This window comes from Aricia agestis, chromosome 10 (genome assembly GCF_905147365.1).
Source record: "Aricia agestis chromosome 10, ilAriAges1.1, whole genome shotgun sequence".
Taxonomy (NCBI): Eukaryota; Metazoa; Arthropoda; class Insecta; order Lepidoptera; family Lycaenidae; genus Aricia; species Aricia agestis.
The window spans coordinates 13,329,649-13,346,419 of NC_056415.1; the positions used below are offsets into that span (position 1 = coordinate 13,329,649).

General features: G+C 34.9%; 1 protein-coding gene across 1 annotated transcript; it reads left to right on the forward strand.

The window, feature by feature from the left end:
- Positions 1 to 5,009: 5,009 nt before the first annotated feature.
- Positions 5,010 to 12,404, forward strand: LOC121731051 (proton-coupled folate transporter-like). Its single transcript, XM_042120369.1, has 7 exons — positions 5,010 to 5,982; positions 7,256 to 7,421; positions 7,809 to 7,910; positions 9,140 to 9,277; positions 9,994 to 10,077; positions 10,739 to 10,895; positions 12,255 to 12,404. The coding sequence occupies exons 1-7, from the start codon at positions 5,194 to 5,196 to the stop codon at positions 12,328 to 12,330; spliced, it is 1,512 nt and encodes a 503-aa protein (XP_041976303.1). The 5' UTR covers positions 5,010 to 5,193; the 3' UTR covers positions 12,331 to 12,404.
- The last annotated feature ends 4,367 nt before the right edge of the window (positions 12,405 to 16,771 follow it).

Consider the following 16,771-nt stretch of genomic DNA (forward strand, 5'->3'; position numbering starts at 1 on the left):
TACTATCTAAAAGATGTTTAGCAAAATGTGACTTATCAGGATGACCATTTCTATAAGCCGCGATATGTTCTTTATACCGAGTCTCGAAGCTGCGTCCAGTTTGACCCACGTATACACTATCGCATTCAGGACAATCGATCTTATAGACACCGGATTGATATTTTTTATCAATGTGGTCTTTATTATGACACAAATGATGTTTTAAAGTATTATTTGTCCTGAATGCGACATGCATATCGTTGCTTTTCATTATTTTGGATAAGCGTGCAGATACCTCTCCCATGTAGGTCAAACTGGACTTATATCTAACTATCTCTTTATCAATAGGACCTGCGTACAAAAACTTAACCAGTTCTTTCTTGTTTTTATTTTTCAAAATATTATTAATGATTTTTGGACTATATCCGTTGGATATCGCAATTTGGAAAATAATATTAAGCTCATTTTGATAATTATCTTTATTACTAAGAGGGATTGATAATAATCTATGAACGTAACTATGAAAGGCCGCGAGTTTGTGTTGCCAAGGATGACATGACGATGCATGAATAGTAGTATTAGTATATGTCGGCTTGCGAAAGATTCCAAAACTGTGTTTATTATTAACTCTAGTAATAGATAAATCGAGAAAATGTAGGGTGTTATTATCATCACATTCTAATTTGAATTTAATTTTAATATGTTTTTTATTTAGTTCTTTTACAAATACGTCCAGTTGTCTCTGTGTACCCGTCCAACAAAGAAAACAATCATCTACATATCTAAAGTAATATAAAATACTTTTATTAACGACGATATTTCTTTGTTCAAAATCGTCCATAAATATTTCGGCCATCAAAGGACTTAAAGGTGAACCCATAGCTAGACCGTCTTCTTGAACAAAGAATTCGCCGTTAAATCGAAAAATAAATTACTTAATATCGAAATATTAAATTACATAATATCGAATTCGATCGCTTAGATGAAAAAGCACGCCATTTCGCAGCAATCGAAGTGCACGCTAAATATTTAAGTCAAAGGAAAAAGCTTCAGACTTTAGTAAATAAAAACAGGATGGTCCAATCACGTACAGAATCCAGGTCTGAACCTTTTTCCTTCCACCCTCGCGTCAAAAACTTAACCAGCGTACAATTTGCCAAGGATGAGATGACACTTTTGGAAAAGGGTCTTAAATATAATATCACTCCTAATATTAATCAGAATGCTTTGGAAATGCTTGCGGTGGATTCGGAAATAACTGCCGTATTTAATAAGAAAGATAACATGGTTAAGGGCTTACTAGCCAACGAAATCAAAGGTACTCCTTCCGGTTCTTCTTTTAACCCCGAAAAAGTGGAGGTCATTAAAACAAACAATAGATAATAATAACTTAGTAATATCGAAAGCGGATAAGGGTAACACAGTAGTAGTGATGGAGCGCGACGATTATTTGGACAGAGTAAATGACGTGATTCAGGGTGAACAATTTCTAAGGGTTCCTTCTGACCCAACAAACAAGTTTTTAGCTAAGCTTAAATTAGCCATTAATAACAATCAATATTTTTTTCAAACTGAATCATCAAAGAAAAAACTCATCCCAATGAATCCTCGCGCACCATCACTGTACGGCTTGTCAAATATTCACAAAACTGATATTCCCATGCGTCCAGTTGTCTCATTATGTATGAGCACCAGTATACGAGCTGGCAAAGTCACTAAATTTCATAATAAAAGAAAAGCTCTCATTTCGGCCACCTTATGCCATAAAAAATAGTCTACAATTAGTCAACAAAATTAAAGATGTGACTTTGCCACCTCGTTGCAAGTTAGTTTCACTTGATGTCGATAGTTTATTCACTAATGTTCCATTGGGTATTTTAAGGAATGCACTAGAAAAACGTTTACCTCCTGGTGAAAGTAATGAATTGCTTACTCTTACTAAAACATGCATGGAACAAAATTACTTTCGATTTAACGGCGAATTCTTTGTTCAAGAAGACGGTCTAGCTATGGGTTCACCTTTAAGTCCTTTGATGGCCGAAATATTTATGGACGATTTTGAACAAAGAAATATCGTCGTTAATAAAAGTATTTTATATTACTTTAGATATGTAGATGATTGTTTTCTTTGTTGGACGGGTACACAGAGACAACTGGACGTATTTGTAAAAGAACTAAATAAAAAACATATTAAAATTAAATTCAAATTAGAATGTGAAGATAATAACACCCTACATTTTCTCGATTTATCTATTACTAGAGTTAATAATAAACACAGTTTTGGAATCTTTCGCAAGCCGACATATACTAATACTACTATTCATGCATCGTCATGTCATCCTTGGCAACACAAACTCACGGCCTTTCATAGTTACGTTCATAGATTATTATCAATCCCTCTTAGTAAAGATAATTATCAAAATGAGCTTAATATTATTTTCCAAATTGCGATATCCAACGGATATAGTCCAAAAATCATTAATAATATTTTGAAAAATAAAAACAAGAAAGAACTGGTTAAGTTTTTGTACGCAGGTCCTATTGATAAAGAGATAGTTAGATATAAGTCCAGTTTGACCTACATGGGAGAGGTATCTGCACGCTTATCCAAAATAATGAAAAGCAACGATATGCATGTCGCATTCAGGACAAATAATACTTTAAAACATCATTTGTGTCATAATAAAGACCACATTGATAAAAAATATCAATCCGGTGTCTATAAGATCGATTGTCCTGAATGCGATAGTGTATACGTGGGTCAAACTGGACGCAGCTTCGAGACTCGGTATAAAGAACATATCGCGGCTTATAGAAATGGTCATCCTGATAAGTCACATTTTGCTAAACATCTTTTAGATAGTAATCATACTGTGCCCGATGGCCATTCCTATAAAGTTTTACATAAATGCGATAAAGGCTTTCGGCTGAGCGTGTTGGAACAATTAGAGATCATAAAAGAAAAATAACAGATTTGCATTGTTGAATGACCAAACTTGCTTGACTACGTCACCGCTTATTAATATGTTCGGGGGTACTAGTGAGAGTAGTGGGGGTAGTAGGGATAGTAGCGGGGCTCGATAGTGTATAAAAGGCGGTGTTATGGCCGGTGGCGGCACTTAACGGACGTTGTTCGTAGAGTCCACATCCTGAGGATGCTCCGGTGTTGGGGCGAAACGCGCGTCGAGGTTTTCAACCTGCATGGTGGTGAGGGGCCTTGCACGGATTTGCCAACATTATTGCTTGTGTGGTGGTGGTGTTTGCAAGTTCTTGCATGCGAGTGTACGCATAGGCAGTGTGGGAGGAGGGAGGTGCTGTACGCATGCCTATGCGTACACTCACTCATTTACGTTTTCGCGGAATATTGCTAAAAATAATAACAAACTAAATTTATCAATGATGTGGTAAATCCGCAAAGTGGTATGAAGATTTGGCCGACCTACTTGTCAGTTGTCCGCCATTTTGTTTTTTGTTTAATCGCGTCCACTAATAATTCTTTCAAAAAAAAAACCACAGCCGAACATATAACCTCCTCCTTTTTGGAAGTCCGTTAAAAATGGATAGGCTCTACCATCAACACAAACAATTGACAAAACCGCGTAAAGTGTCACATTTCGAAGATATGAGCTGCCAAAGTTTTACTATAATTGGAAATAAATAATATAAGATATTGCAACTCTAAGGGCCTGTTTCACCACTTCCTGATAAGTTACCAATAGGTTATCCAACAATTAACTTGACAGATTTGACAGTTGATATAGGTCAGCATATAAAACTCTTCATACCCCTTTGATTTTTGGCTTATATTTATTGTTTATTATAGACACGATAATATGATTTAAGGCGATACATTGAAAATTCATAGAAGCAAATAAAAAATAGAATATTTTGTTATCAGCACGGTCTATTAGATAACAATAATCAGCGGCCTTGGCATGTTCATAGTAAAGGTACAAAAATTATAAAGCAAAAAAAAAACGTATCTATAATAATTTTTAGGGTCTTTTTTATTGGGATTATAACCGTCATCTTATTATTTAAATTATTTTTATCCAAAACTTCTCGACGTATTTAAGTAAAAAAAGGCTGAGGACCAGTACGATCTTCAACAATTTTAAACGCAAATGGTATCTCTCTGCTGATCTACAATAATTTTTCAAGTTGCGGGTGTGTAAAATATTTGGTGCGTTTTTTTAATCGCTTTCTCCTGGTGTCTTAATTTACATTTAAAGTGAGAGATAAAGGGACACGTTTGCAAAGAAAATTAATTCATGGATGATAATGTTGACTACATCTTTATACTTAACAACGTGTTGAATTTCTGTTAGATTTTTTTTTTAATTCCAATTATTTTCTTAATACTAATACGTAAGTTTACTTGATTTAATAAGTTTTAATAGTTATAGATAGACTAGTAAATCTCGACTAAATGTTTAGCGAGTTATAGAATTTGAATTGGATACTTGTTTAATAGTTTTGATTACATATACATCTTTCGAATAAGGGTAAATTCAGACCGCAATGCGATGCGTAAATGCATTTCTAAATTTGTACTGAATTGACAAATTTGCAAGACCTCTTACGCAGTTGAAGTCTGTCAAATCCATACAAATTTAGAAAATATGCAATTACGCGTCGCGTTGCAGTCTTAATTGACCCTAAAGTGACAAAGTTAAAAATATAATATGCAAGACAAGAGCTGACGAAAGACAACAAACAAGGTATCTAAAAGGATCCGTATAATTTCTAAATAGGCCCCTTTGGAAACATGATTTGATTCTGCGTATCTGTGTCACGCGAGAAACCATTAAAATTTAAATAAGTTTATCGTAAATGTAAACGTCTTGTTTCCGAATTAACACTAAACTAATACGTGGATTCAACCTGAACTATTGAATTTTATAACATGCAAACGACATCTTGATGCTAATATATTCACCTTATTTATATACGTACTTGGAAATATACCACTTTACAACTCATACTACAGGCTATCAGTATAATTGACACAAATTTATGTATGCTAATAATAAATATTCGATATTCGATGACCAAGAAATAAAGACGCCGAATTGTGAATCGCGGTGAAGGAAAACATTAAGTTTAGATGATATGTGTAGTGTGAACTGTGATTGCGTAACGCGACCTGCTATTGTAACTTTAAAATTTACCAAAGTGAAGTAAAAGTTGAATGATCATCCGAAGAAAATAAAAATGGAGCGCTTATCAAAATCGCGCGAAGATATCGAACAAAAGGTACCGCTGAAACACGAAACAAATGAGGAGCAGAAGATAACCGCCTTACAGAGACTCAAGATCATCAAAAACAATGTGACCATAGAACCACCAGTGGTACTCTACTTCATAGCGAGCTGTATCACCGCAGCCGGGATGCAGAATCTAAATTTAGAGAAGGCGTGCAGAACGAACCTCGGATTTGACGACCACGTATGTACCTCCCTGAGGCTGAGACAGCGAGCGAATTTGACTTACGAGGAGGACGAGGTACAGAAATTGGTGGCGTCAGTGGAGGCCTGGAGAAGCGCTATTTATACGGCGTTTCCCATTATTTTAATGGCATTTCTGGGGGCTTGGAGCGATAAAATGGGAAAGCGGAGAATATGTATGCTGATGCCCATAGGCGGAGAATTAATTACCTGTATATTAAATATAGTTAATACCTACTTCGACGGTGTCAACGTGGAGTGGACGTCGTTGATGGGAACGTTTTTTTTGTCTATCACCGGTGCATGGTGCGTAATGTTGATGGGATCTTATAGTTACATAAGCGATATAACGACGATCGAGAACAGAACTTCCAGGCTTGGCGCTCTGACCCTGGGCTTGAACATCACGCACCCGATAGGAATGGGCTTGAGTGGCATCATGCTGGAGTATACTGGGTACTACGGAGTGTTCGGAATAACGGGACTCGTCCAACTGTTGAACTTTTTGTATATCTACTACTATACAGAGGATTATGTACCTTGCTATAAGCCCGAGGTGCGTATTGGTTTATCCATACTTACTATTACTTAATATTATAAATCTGAAAGTGTGTCTGTCTTTCATGATTTTTAGGGTTCCGTAGCCAAATGGCAAAAAACGGAACCCTTATAAATTCGTCATGTCTGTCTGTCCGTCTGTTAGAGCCACTTTTCTCCGAAAGTATAAGAGCTATAGCTATTATTTTTCCATTTAGTATACTAAATGGAAAAATTATTTAAAATTTAAGGGGTCCCCATAGGTAAAATTCTAAACTATGCGTATGGGCTTTTTATAGACAGGTCTTCAAAAATCATATTAAAGTTTCTAATATCATTTTTTTACCTGAATAGTTTGCGAGAAAGACTCTTCCAAAGTGGTAAAATGTGTGTTTTTCCCCCTCTAACTACTAAAGTAGGGGCATGATAAGTCTAAAAAAATATATGACGTATATTACCTAACGTACTATAAAAACTACCAACGAAAATTAATTTGAAGGAGATCTACCAAGAAGTTTTTTTATATGTCATAAATGGTAAACCTTAATTTAACTTTCATTAAGAAGTTTTTTTATATGTCATAAATGGTAAACCTTAATTTAACTTTCATTAAATCAACTTAAACATAAAAATAAATCAAAAACCTTTTAATTTATAAAAATAAACCTTATTGCTGCTTCAGAACCCTTCATGGGCGAGTCCAACTCGCACTTGGCCGATTTTTATACAATATCATTTCATTTATAACTAAAAGATTTTTATGGAAGAAGGAAAAGAGCAGAAAATTCTGTTGATAAAAGCGATAGGTACCTAACGCAAATGGACATTGGAACCATGTAACAGCAGTGGGGTTAATATCTTTTTTTTTTTTTTAATGAAATAAAGGGGCAAACGAGCAAACGGGTCACCTGATGGAAAGCAACTTCCGTCGCCCATGGACACTCGCAGCATCAGAAGAGCTGCAAGTGCGTTGCCGGCCTTTTAAGAGGGAACAGGGTAATAGGGGAGGGTAAGGAAGGAAAGGGAAGGGAATAGGGGAGAGTAGAGAAGGGAATAGGGGAGGGGATTGGGCCTCCGGTAAACTCACTCACTCGGCGAAACACAGCGCAAGCGCTGTTTCACGCCGGTTTTCTGTGAAAACGTGGTATTTCTCCGGTCGAGCCGGCCCATTCGTGCCGAAGCATGGCTCTCCCACGTATAAAATATAGAGGTACACAAAAATCTTTTTTCATGAAACAGAGAAATAACTTTTTTATAATTGTTAAACTTATTGTTTTCGTCTCTATTTTTAGACCGGTACAGGTGGAATCGGAATATGGAGGCACGTTACAGAATTTTTTGACTTCAATAGTTTAAAAGATATGGTGCTAATTCTTTTCAAAAAGGGGCCTAACAACCAAAGGATGAGGGTTTGCATGATTCTGTCGGCAGTTTGTTTTTTATACGGACCAATATGGGGTAAGTCCAGGTTGAGATAACTGAAATCATTACAATAATAAGTTATGAATCAAAACAATTTGGGATAGGTAAGTACTTTTGTTTTAGGAATGCGACGTCACTCTAGTGCAGAGGTTCTCGAACTTATTTTATCTACCGCCCTTTTAGAACATATTATATTTCAGCGCCCCCATTGTTTCAATTTAAAATGCATCTAAATGAAATAAATTATCCCCTAAGCCTTTTAACAACGCCCCCATTTTTTTTCTGGGCCCCACACCCCCCTACATGCCCCCAATGAGGCGTTATCGCCCATTTTGGGAAAGGCTAACCTACACAATGTGTCTTACGCTACGTGTAGTGTAAATAAAGTATTCATATTATATTTTATAACTATTTTGTTTGCAGGTGATATGTCTATTAATTATATCATGTGCCGATATCGCTTCAATTGGGACGCGCTCAAATATAGCATCTACAGCTCATACAGCCTCACCCTACATACATTTGGTAAGTAAATAGTAAATACTGATATAATACATAGGTACCTAGCTCCCTAAATACTAAATTTCATGAAAATCGTTGGAGCCGATTCCGAGATTCCAATTATATATATATATATATATATATATATATATATATATATATATATATATATATATATATATATATATATATAATTATATATATATATATATATATATATATATATATATATATATATATATATATATATATATATATATATATATATATATATATATATATATATATACAAGAATTGCTCGTTTAAAGATATAAGATTATTTGGCAACAAAATGTGTCATAATATTTTTTATTCCGAGATTCCAATTATATATATATATATATATATATATATATATATATATATATATATATATATATATATATATATATATATATATATATATATATATATATATATATATATATATATATATATATATACAAGAATTGCTCGTTTAAAGATATAAGATTATTTGGCAACAAAATGTGTCATAATATTTCTATATATTTACATTTTAACATTAATCCTATGTTAGTTCCTAGGGTAAATGTAAAGAGATTAAAAATGTAAAGAATTTCACGATTTATGTTTAGTAAGTAGTAGTATTCAGTAAAATTATAGAGCAGCTAAAGAGACAAAAAGTCGCCAACATATCACAAAATGGTGAACTGTGGAAGAAAATGGGGAGGCCTTTGCCCACCAGTGAGACACTGTAGGTTACTAATAATAATAAAAATTATAGAGCTGAACAATGTAGTATCAAGTCGTGAGTCCATAATATTGCACACATTGGATGAATTTTATTTAAGAAACATGTCTGAATAAGGCTATCTACTCACAGACATAGATCAAGATAGATACCGCATGTCGCTCCATTTGTATGAAAACGAGCGTGCCACTTTTTTATAGCTACTGTGACATACCGATGATAAGAAAAGTGCCCATTTTCTAGGCTAACGTTTCTATTTGTAATTCTACAGCTCAATGCGGCACTTTTAGGCATTTAGGTATTTTTAAAATTCCGATTGACGTCCGATTCTGATAGCATATAAATAAAACAGACTTTCGAAAGACGAGCATTGCTCGTCGTTTGAGACGCGACATGGCACTCGAAGAACATACACATGCGGTATCTATCATGATCTATGTCTGTGTATCTATTTCTTATTAATTACTTACATATTAACATTATTATTGATATTATTTTCAGGTACATTTTTAGCAATCATGTTGTTTACGAGGCGACTAAAATTAGACGATTCAGTGCTTGGGATCATAGCGGTGATAAGCAGAATAGCTGGAGCCCTAGCATGGGCTTTATCCAGAAACGAGTTTGAAATTTACTTCGGTAAGAAAATTATACGTTTTATCATTTTAATTATATTTAAAATAAAAATATTACATTTAAATATTTTAGATAAAGTGTGTTGTAACTTGTAAAAACTATTAACGTTGAGAGAACCGTAACAAATATTCACTTGCCTAAATTAAAGCACTTAAGAGGAGTCCACACCGCCCTTTTTTCCATACAAACGTTGTCCCCTGTTTCCTCCCTGGATAATGCTAGTAGAGTTATAATTTTTTACTGAATATCTACGGCCACTAATACAATGTCCCTATGTTTTCTTTTTTTTCATAATTTAATTATTAAATAAGATATGAACGTTCAAAAACCCAAAAAAATGGCCAGATTTTCTGCTGTGTTCAAACGTACAGAAAACAGATTTGGCTAGATTATACAAAAAAAAGCAAAACATAGGAAAACAGCTCAAGCCTTTTTTTAATCTTTAATGAAAAAAGTACTTAAATCGGTTAAGTTTTGGAGAAGGAATCAGGGGACAACGAATCGTTGATTTTCTGGATTTTCTGCAGTTGTCTCTATCGCGTTCTGCGGTATAGGCTTGGGGTAAGGGAGACAGCTATAGATATTACACGTACTTTTTTTTCATTTCTCTAGCCCCTGTTGTATCCTCTTAAGATTTTTAAGACCCAAAAAAAAACATCCATCCTGTATAGACAATTTTATTATTGTATTTTGTTAATCATTAAATTTGTGCCTTTCAGCTCCCATCGGTGAATTTTTCAACGGTACAATGCTCCTTGCGCTACGAGCAATCAGCTCCAAATTGGTATCCAGTCAAGAACTTGGTAAGCTTTTGCCGTTCTTCTTTTATCTCATAAAATGAACCATGAGTGATATACAGTGTGTAACAAAAATAAGTGATAATACTTTAGGGTGTGTACGTGTTCCTTGTAGAGAGTTCACTGTGAAAGTAGTAGCGCTGAAAGACGAAATTTTTTTTCACTTTTGTATGGGCTAAATGGCAAATGGTAAAAATTTTGGTCATTCAGCGGTTTTTAGTTTATACCCTAAAGTTTTTTCACTTATTTTTGTTACACCCTGTAGAGTCTAGTTTTACGCGCTTGCCCTGTGATGTGTTAACGAAGAAATTGGTTCATAGGCAGTTGACGGACGGAGGATAATTGATGACACATCAACATTTAGAAAACTTTGACTCATCGATGATAACACATCTACATACATATAAATAAAAATTACTATGTTACAGCACAAATCAATAGGCGTGATAGTTTTACCGTAAAGTGTACCACAAAATTATGTAGAGGTTGTGGGAACTAGGGCTGATTTTATATTGTATACGGAGAAACCGTATGTATAACTATTATGACCGTCTAAAATCAGAAAATATTGATAGATGGAAGACGGTTCTTTACTGACTGTTCATTGTCATATTTGTAATTGAAAGACCGAAAAAATATGATGAAAACTTGTTTCCTGTTTTTCCAGGAAAATTATACTCTCTCTTCGGTCTGTCGGAGATATCCATGATGTTGATATTCGTACCGATCTACGCGCGAGTGTACATCGCGACGCTGCACATCTTCCCGGGCGCCTGTTATTTCTTCACCGTACTATTCTCGATACCGGCGTTGCTAATTTTTGTGTAAGTGTATTGTTAAGAGGATTCCACACCGCTATTTTTTCCATACAAACGTTGTCCCCTGTTTCCTCCCTGGATAATGCTAGTAGAGTTATAATTTTTTTCCTGAATGTCTACGGCCACTGTACACAATGTCCCTATGTTTTCTTTTTTTTCATAATTTAATTATCAAATAAGATATGAACGTTCAAAAACCTAAAAAAATTGCCACATTTTCCGCTGTGTTCAAACATCCAGAAAACAGATTTGGCTAGATTATACAAAAAAAAAACAAAACAGGAACACAGTCAAGGTCAAAAAAGATAAATATAGAGGCTGTGAGATTTTCCGCTGTGTTCAAACGTCCAGAAAACAGATTTGGCTAGATTATATAAAAAAAAGCAAAACATAGGAACACAGCTCAAGCCTTTTTTTAATCTTTAATGAAAAAAGTACTTAAATCGGTTAAGTTTTGGAGAAGGAATCAGGGGACAACGAATCGTTGATTTTCTGGATTTTCTGCAGTTGTCTCTATCGCGTTCTGCGGTATAGGCTTGAGTTAAGGGAGACAGCTGCTATAGATATTACACGTACTTTTTTTTCATTTCTCTAGCCCCTGGTGTATCCTCTTAATAGTGAGTTGAAGCAAGGGAGTCTGAACTTCAGACTTCAGACTCTGAAGTTATGAATATCATATGATACAGTATAGAACAACAACTCTCATACCGTGCAAGGTACTATCGAAGAAATGGATTCCTAAATTCGATGAAAAATGCGGACCTACGCCAGTTGGTCGGGTTATGTTAATTCATGATCTGTCCGCTGAGTTTGACATAATGCGATCAAATTACGTAGGTCCGTATTCTGTATATGAATCAACTTCTCTGCATAAAGTTAATATACCTAGCGGAATAGAGCAACAATCTCGAGCTGTCAAACGTAACCAAAATTGGTTTTCATCTGTGTGAAAAATATGATTGTGTACGTATACACTTACACAAGCATGATTGAACATATATTGATTATTATGAGATTAAATTGTCAACGTGAGGCACGTGCTGACTGGACGTCAAAAAAGAGTGCTGGTGTCATGTATCACACGTCTCTTTTTACCACGGAGTGTCACTGATAATGACATCTCTCTTGCTCAAGCCTTTGTTTCTCTATTCCGCTAGGTATATTAACTTTATGCTTCTCTGATAGCTCATAATAAGGCTCTAGTTATTATCATGAAAACAAAATATGACAACGATAGGTGTGCATTTCGATCACATTTCATGGAACCATCTTTGTGACTCAGTTACTTTTTCGTAGTATTTACTAGATATTATTTTGAAGTTGATTTAAGTCAAGGAGTAAAACGGATGACTTTTATACTTCCAGATGGTTCTACGTCGAATACAGAAGAGACCTGCGAAACGCTGCAAGAGAAGAGTGTGCAATAGAAACTGATATATAGAGATTCAAATATGAAATTAATAACAATAATTGATGCATAAAAATATACAGGTGGTTCCGTTCGGGTGAACACCGTTATCCTTAAGGCGAGGATAAAGCCCAATTTGTTATTCCGTGACCCCCGGTTTACCTAGTTCCAATATAATAACGAAGTGTTAAATAATATGAGATATAAAGCACAATATTTAAAATACCTTAAACCATAAACATTTTAATAAAACGTAATACTTTGGCTGTAATTAATTTACAAACTCACCTCCGAAAAAACTCTATTTCATCGAAATATAAGTATTAACTAGGATAATTGTACATTTTATTTGAATAAATTGTTAGTAAATCTATATTATAAATTCTTTAACCGAGCAATTTTGTTTCTTAATATTTATTTCCAAAGATATTTAAAAAAAACATGAAAAATAGAGAAGATTCGCCCGAGAACCTATAGTTTTAAGCTAAGCTAAAATGAATCTTATTGCGATGCGTATACGCTTGGTCTTTGGTTGTGTGCAAGGTTATCGTTTTTGATTGAGATTAATCCCCGCCTTAAACCATCAAACGAGCCCTTCAGCCCTAGTAAGTGGCAAGCGATTATCGTAAACGCTTATAAAATGTATGCGATATATGCGATGTATGTATATATGCAAATATGCGTATAATTTGACTTAAGTCATCGCTTCGCTAGCGAATACTAATGTCAAATCCCATACATTTTCTGGCGTTGGCGTTTGTGATAATCGCTTGCCGCTTGTCTAGGCCCTCACTTGATGGTTTTAAGGATAACGGTGTTCACCCTAACAACCTGTACATATAGATTATTTTAAGGTAAATTAATTTATTCCTTTATTTTCTTGCTCCAACATTAATCCTGAGTCATGTGATAATGTCTTTTTAATTTCTAATATTGTTTAAAAAAATACGTGTGGCACGAGAATCATTAATATACTTAGATTATTTCTATTCAATTTTCAATATTATAAATTATAATACATGTGGCACTCGGGAACTGCTGCGGTAAATCTATTGCATAGCATTTGTAGGGTTCCGTACCCAAAGGGCAAAAACGGGACCCTTTTACTAAGACTAAGATGTCTGTCCGTCTGTCTGTCTGTCTCCAGGCTGTAACTCAAGAACGGTAATAGCTAGGGAGTTGAAGTTTTTACAGATTATGTACCTATATCTGTTGCCGCTATAACAACAAATACAAAAAAACAAAATAAAATTAATATTTAAGGGGGGCTCCCATACAACAAACGTGATTTTTTTGGCTTTTTTGCTCTATCTCAATATTGGCAACAGGTAGGTACTGTAGTAGGTAGTAGTCCTTAGTTATGTGTGTTCTTTAATATTTAAATAATAATATTAAAATAAAATGAAAAATTAAGGGGGGCTCCGATACAATAACACAATTTTTGGCCTGATTTTGCTCTTTAATAGTACGGAACCCATCGCACGCAAGTCCGACTCGCACTTGGCCGATTTTTTATCAACTTACGTAATTCTAAAAAAGTCTCGCTGGCACATAAACACCGTGCAGAAGTCAGCCAAACTGAAACGACGTTAAAAGATGCACGGCAACGCCGCGCCGCACCGATGTGTCGGTCGGAGTGAGGAGTGTTAGGTTTATTTTTGTTACGGAATTTCTAGGTCCGGTCGCCGCGCTCAAAGGCTCAAGAAGCTATGCAATAGCGTTATTTATAAAATTTATAATTAGCAATAATGAGTGCGACGAGGCTGTTGCTAACTGGTCGCTTATCTGACACTGTTCCTGAATATTTTAAGACATTTGCCCGGTAAAATAATGAATACAAGTCAAAACTGCTGAATCGATTTTAATCATTTTTACAGTGGCTATATATTTTATACCCGATGCGAAGCCGGGGCGGGTCGCTAGTAGTTAATACGATTGATCTTTGATTTCTTTGTATTTAATACACATTAAGCAATTTTTAATATATTTATATTATTATAAAAAAAACAAATTTATAATATATATATTATAAATGTAAGATATTTTTTGCATATTAAATCTAGTTATATTTTATGGGTTTATTTTAAAAACCTCCACAGGCTTAGCATTAGATAAGTAATAATAATGTCGCATTCTGTCGAATCATTTTGTGTATAACTAAAACAGCATCAAAATCTGTTAGGTATTTTAAAGAACTAACGGAGATTTCATACGTAAAGTAGATAACGTCAAGGAACCCTAATATTTAACGTGATTAGATAACTGTATTTATTTTTAATGACGTTACACATTAAATTATAGTTATTGTCATTTAACGATATTTGCCACAAGTTCATTATAATTATAATATGTTTAAAACACGTGCAGTAAAAATATATTAATCTTTGTATAATAGCATCCTCACGATAAATTATAATTACTTAACATTTAATTATTACTTACAATATAAGTTTGAAATATATATCATGTTGACTATAAAATGAATATAAAATGAATAAGCCTATTTTCAGAATATACATTATCACAATCGGCATACAAAGGAAACATAAACCCCCAACAATACTCAACTTAAAAACTAGATAAAAGAAGTAGGTCATCCGTTTCGGAGCCTAAGTTCCGTCGCTAGATAGAGAGAAACTCGGTCATTGACCTTAGCTATTGCTCTCTTCTGCGACTGGACTATACAAACGTATTGGATATGTCGCAGGCGGATTGTATATTTAGCCGTATTACATTACGGCGGCGCCGTTTTGTAATGCAGCGTGTCGACGTTTAGCCGGATTGAATGCGGCTGAATAAAAAACAGCTGGAATGCATTCGGCGCTATACGTCATTCAATACGGCTAGCCGTAATGTAATAAGGCAACAGACAATGACATAAGGAGTGTTTCTTATGTCATTGGCTAGAGACTAGTCGCCTTTTTGACAGTTTTAGTTTCGTAATTCGTTTCTTAACATTCGTGGTGCTGCCTGTGTCACGGATTAATATTAATATGAGAAGTAATGAATTGCGTTTGCCATTTAAAAAATTGGTTTGCAAGAAATAACAGCTAATAAACCATTTTGTCAGCATACAAAGATTTTGTTAGCAATAATTATAATCATGACAATGGTCAGCAATTTAAACACATAACTGGCAGCGAGTTTTATTAAGTATCTGCAAAATAAACAGTCACTCGGCAGAATAATTACTTGGTCGGCAAGATTATACATTCGGTCAGCAGAGAAAACATTTCAGTATTTTATTTCTTTTCATTATTAATTTAGTTATTTTATTAATTAATAAAGACTTAAGAGGAGTCCACACCGCCCTTTTTTCCATACAAACGTTGTTCCCTGTTTCCTCCCTGGATAATGCTAGTAGAGTTTTAATTTTTTTCCTGAATATTTACGGCCACTAATACAATGTCCCTATGTTTATGTTTTTCATAATTTAATTATTAAATAAGATATGAACGTTCAAAAACCCAAAAAAATTGCCACATTTTTCCGCTGTGTTCAAACATCCAGAAAACAGATTTGGCTAGATTATACAAAAAAAAACAAAACATAGGAACACAGCTCAAGCCTTTCTTTAATCTTTAATGAAAAAAGTACCTAAATCGGTTAAGTTTTGGAGAAGGAATCAGCAGACAACGAATCGTTGATTTTCTGCAATTGTCTCTATCGCGTTCTGCGGTATAGGCTTGAGGTAAGGGAGACAGCTATAGATATTACATGTACTTTTTTTTCATTTCTCTAGCCCCTGGTGTATCCTCGTAACAGAAGGCCTACTTACCACGGATACCGAAGCGGGAGGACGGGGGGGTATAGCCCCCCTGGAAGGGGGGCTCAGGGGGCGCAGCCCCCCGCCAAAACAAAAACAAACACAATCCAGAAAGTCCAAAAGTAGGTTAGGTTAGGTTAGAACTTAGACCACAACACAGAGGGTGCCGAGCGAGCGAAGCGAGCGTGCTGCGGCAGCATCCGGCGACCGTCATAAAACAAAAAAATAAATCCAGAATTTTTTGCTTATTCTCTGAGTGCTTACCAAAATTTAATGAAATATAGGCCACTCATTGCAGCATTGTTTTATTTTGCAATCATGGTCACCCTATAACTTACGTAGGAGTACGATGCGGCTAAACGTGGGCAGCCTTATTGAAGAACGTATCGCAATTACAATCCGGCTAAACGTCGACACGCCGCATTACAAAACGGCGCCGTTTTTTAAAACGGCAAGCCGTTATGTAATACGGCTAAATATACAATCTGCCTGCAACATATTGTTATACAGATACATATTGTTATTCCTGGATATTAAAATAATTGTTTACTATTTTTGTAGGGGTCAAAAAAGATAAATATAGAGGCTGTAACAAAAATAAGTGATAAAACTTTAGGGTGTGTATGCGTTCCTTGTAAAGAGTTCTCTGTGAAAGTAGCAGCGCTGAAAGAGCAATTTTTATTTTATTTGGGGAAACTTGTGACGCTC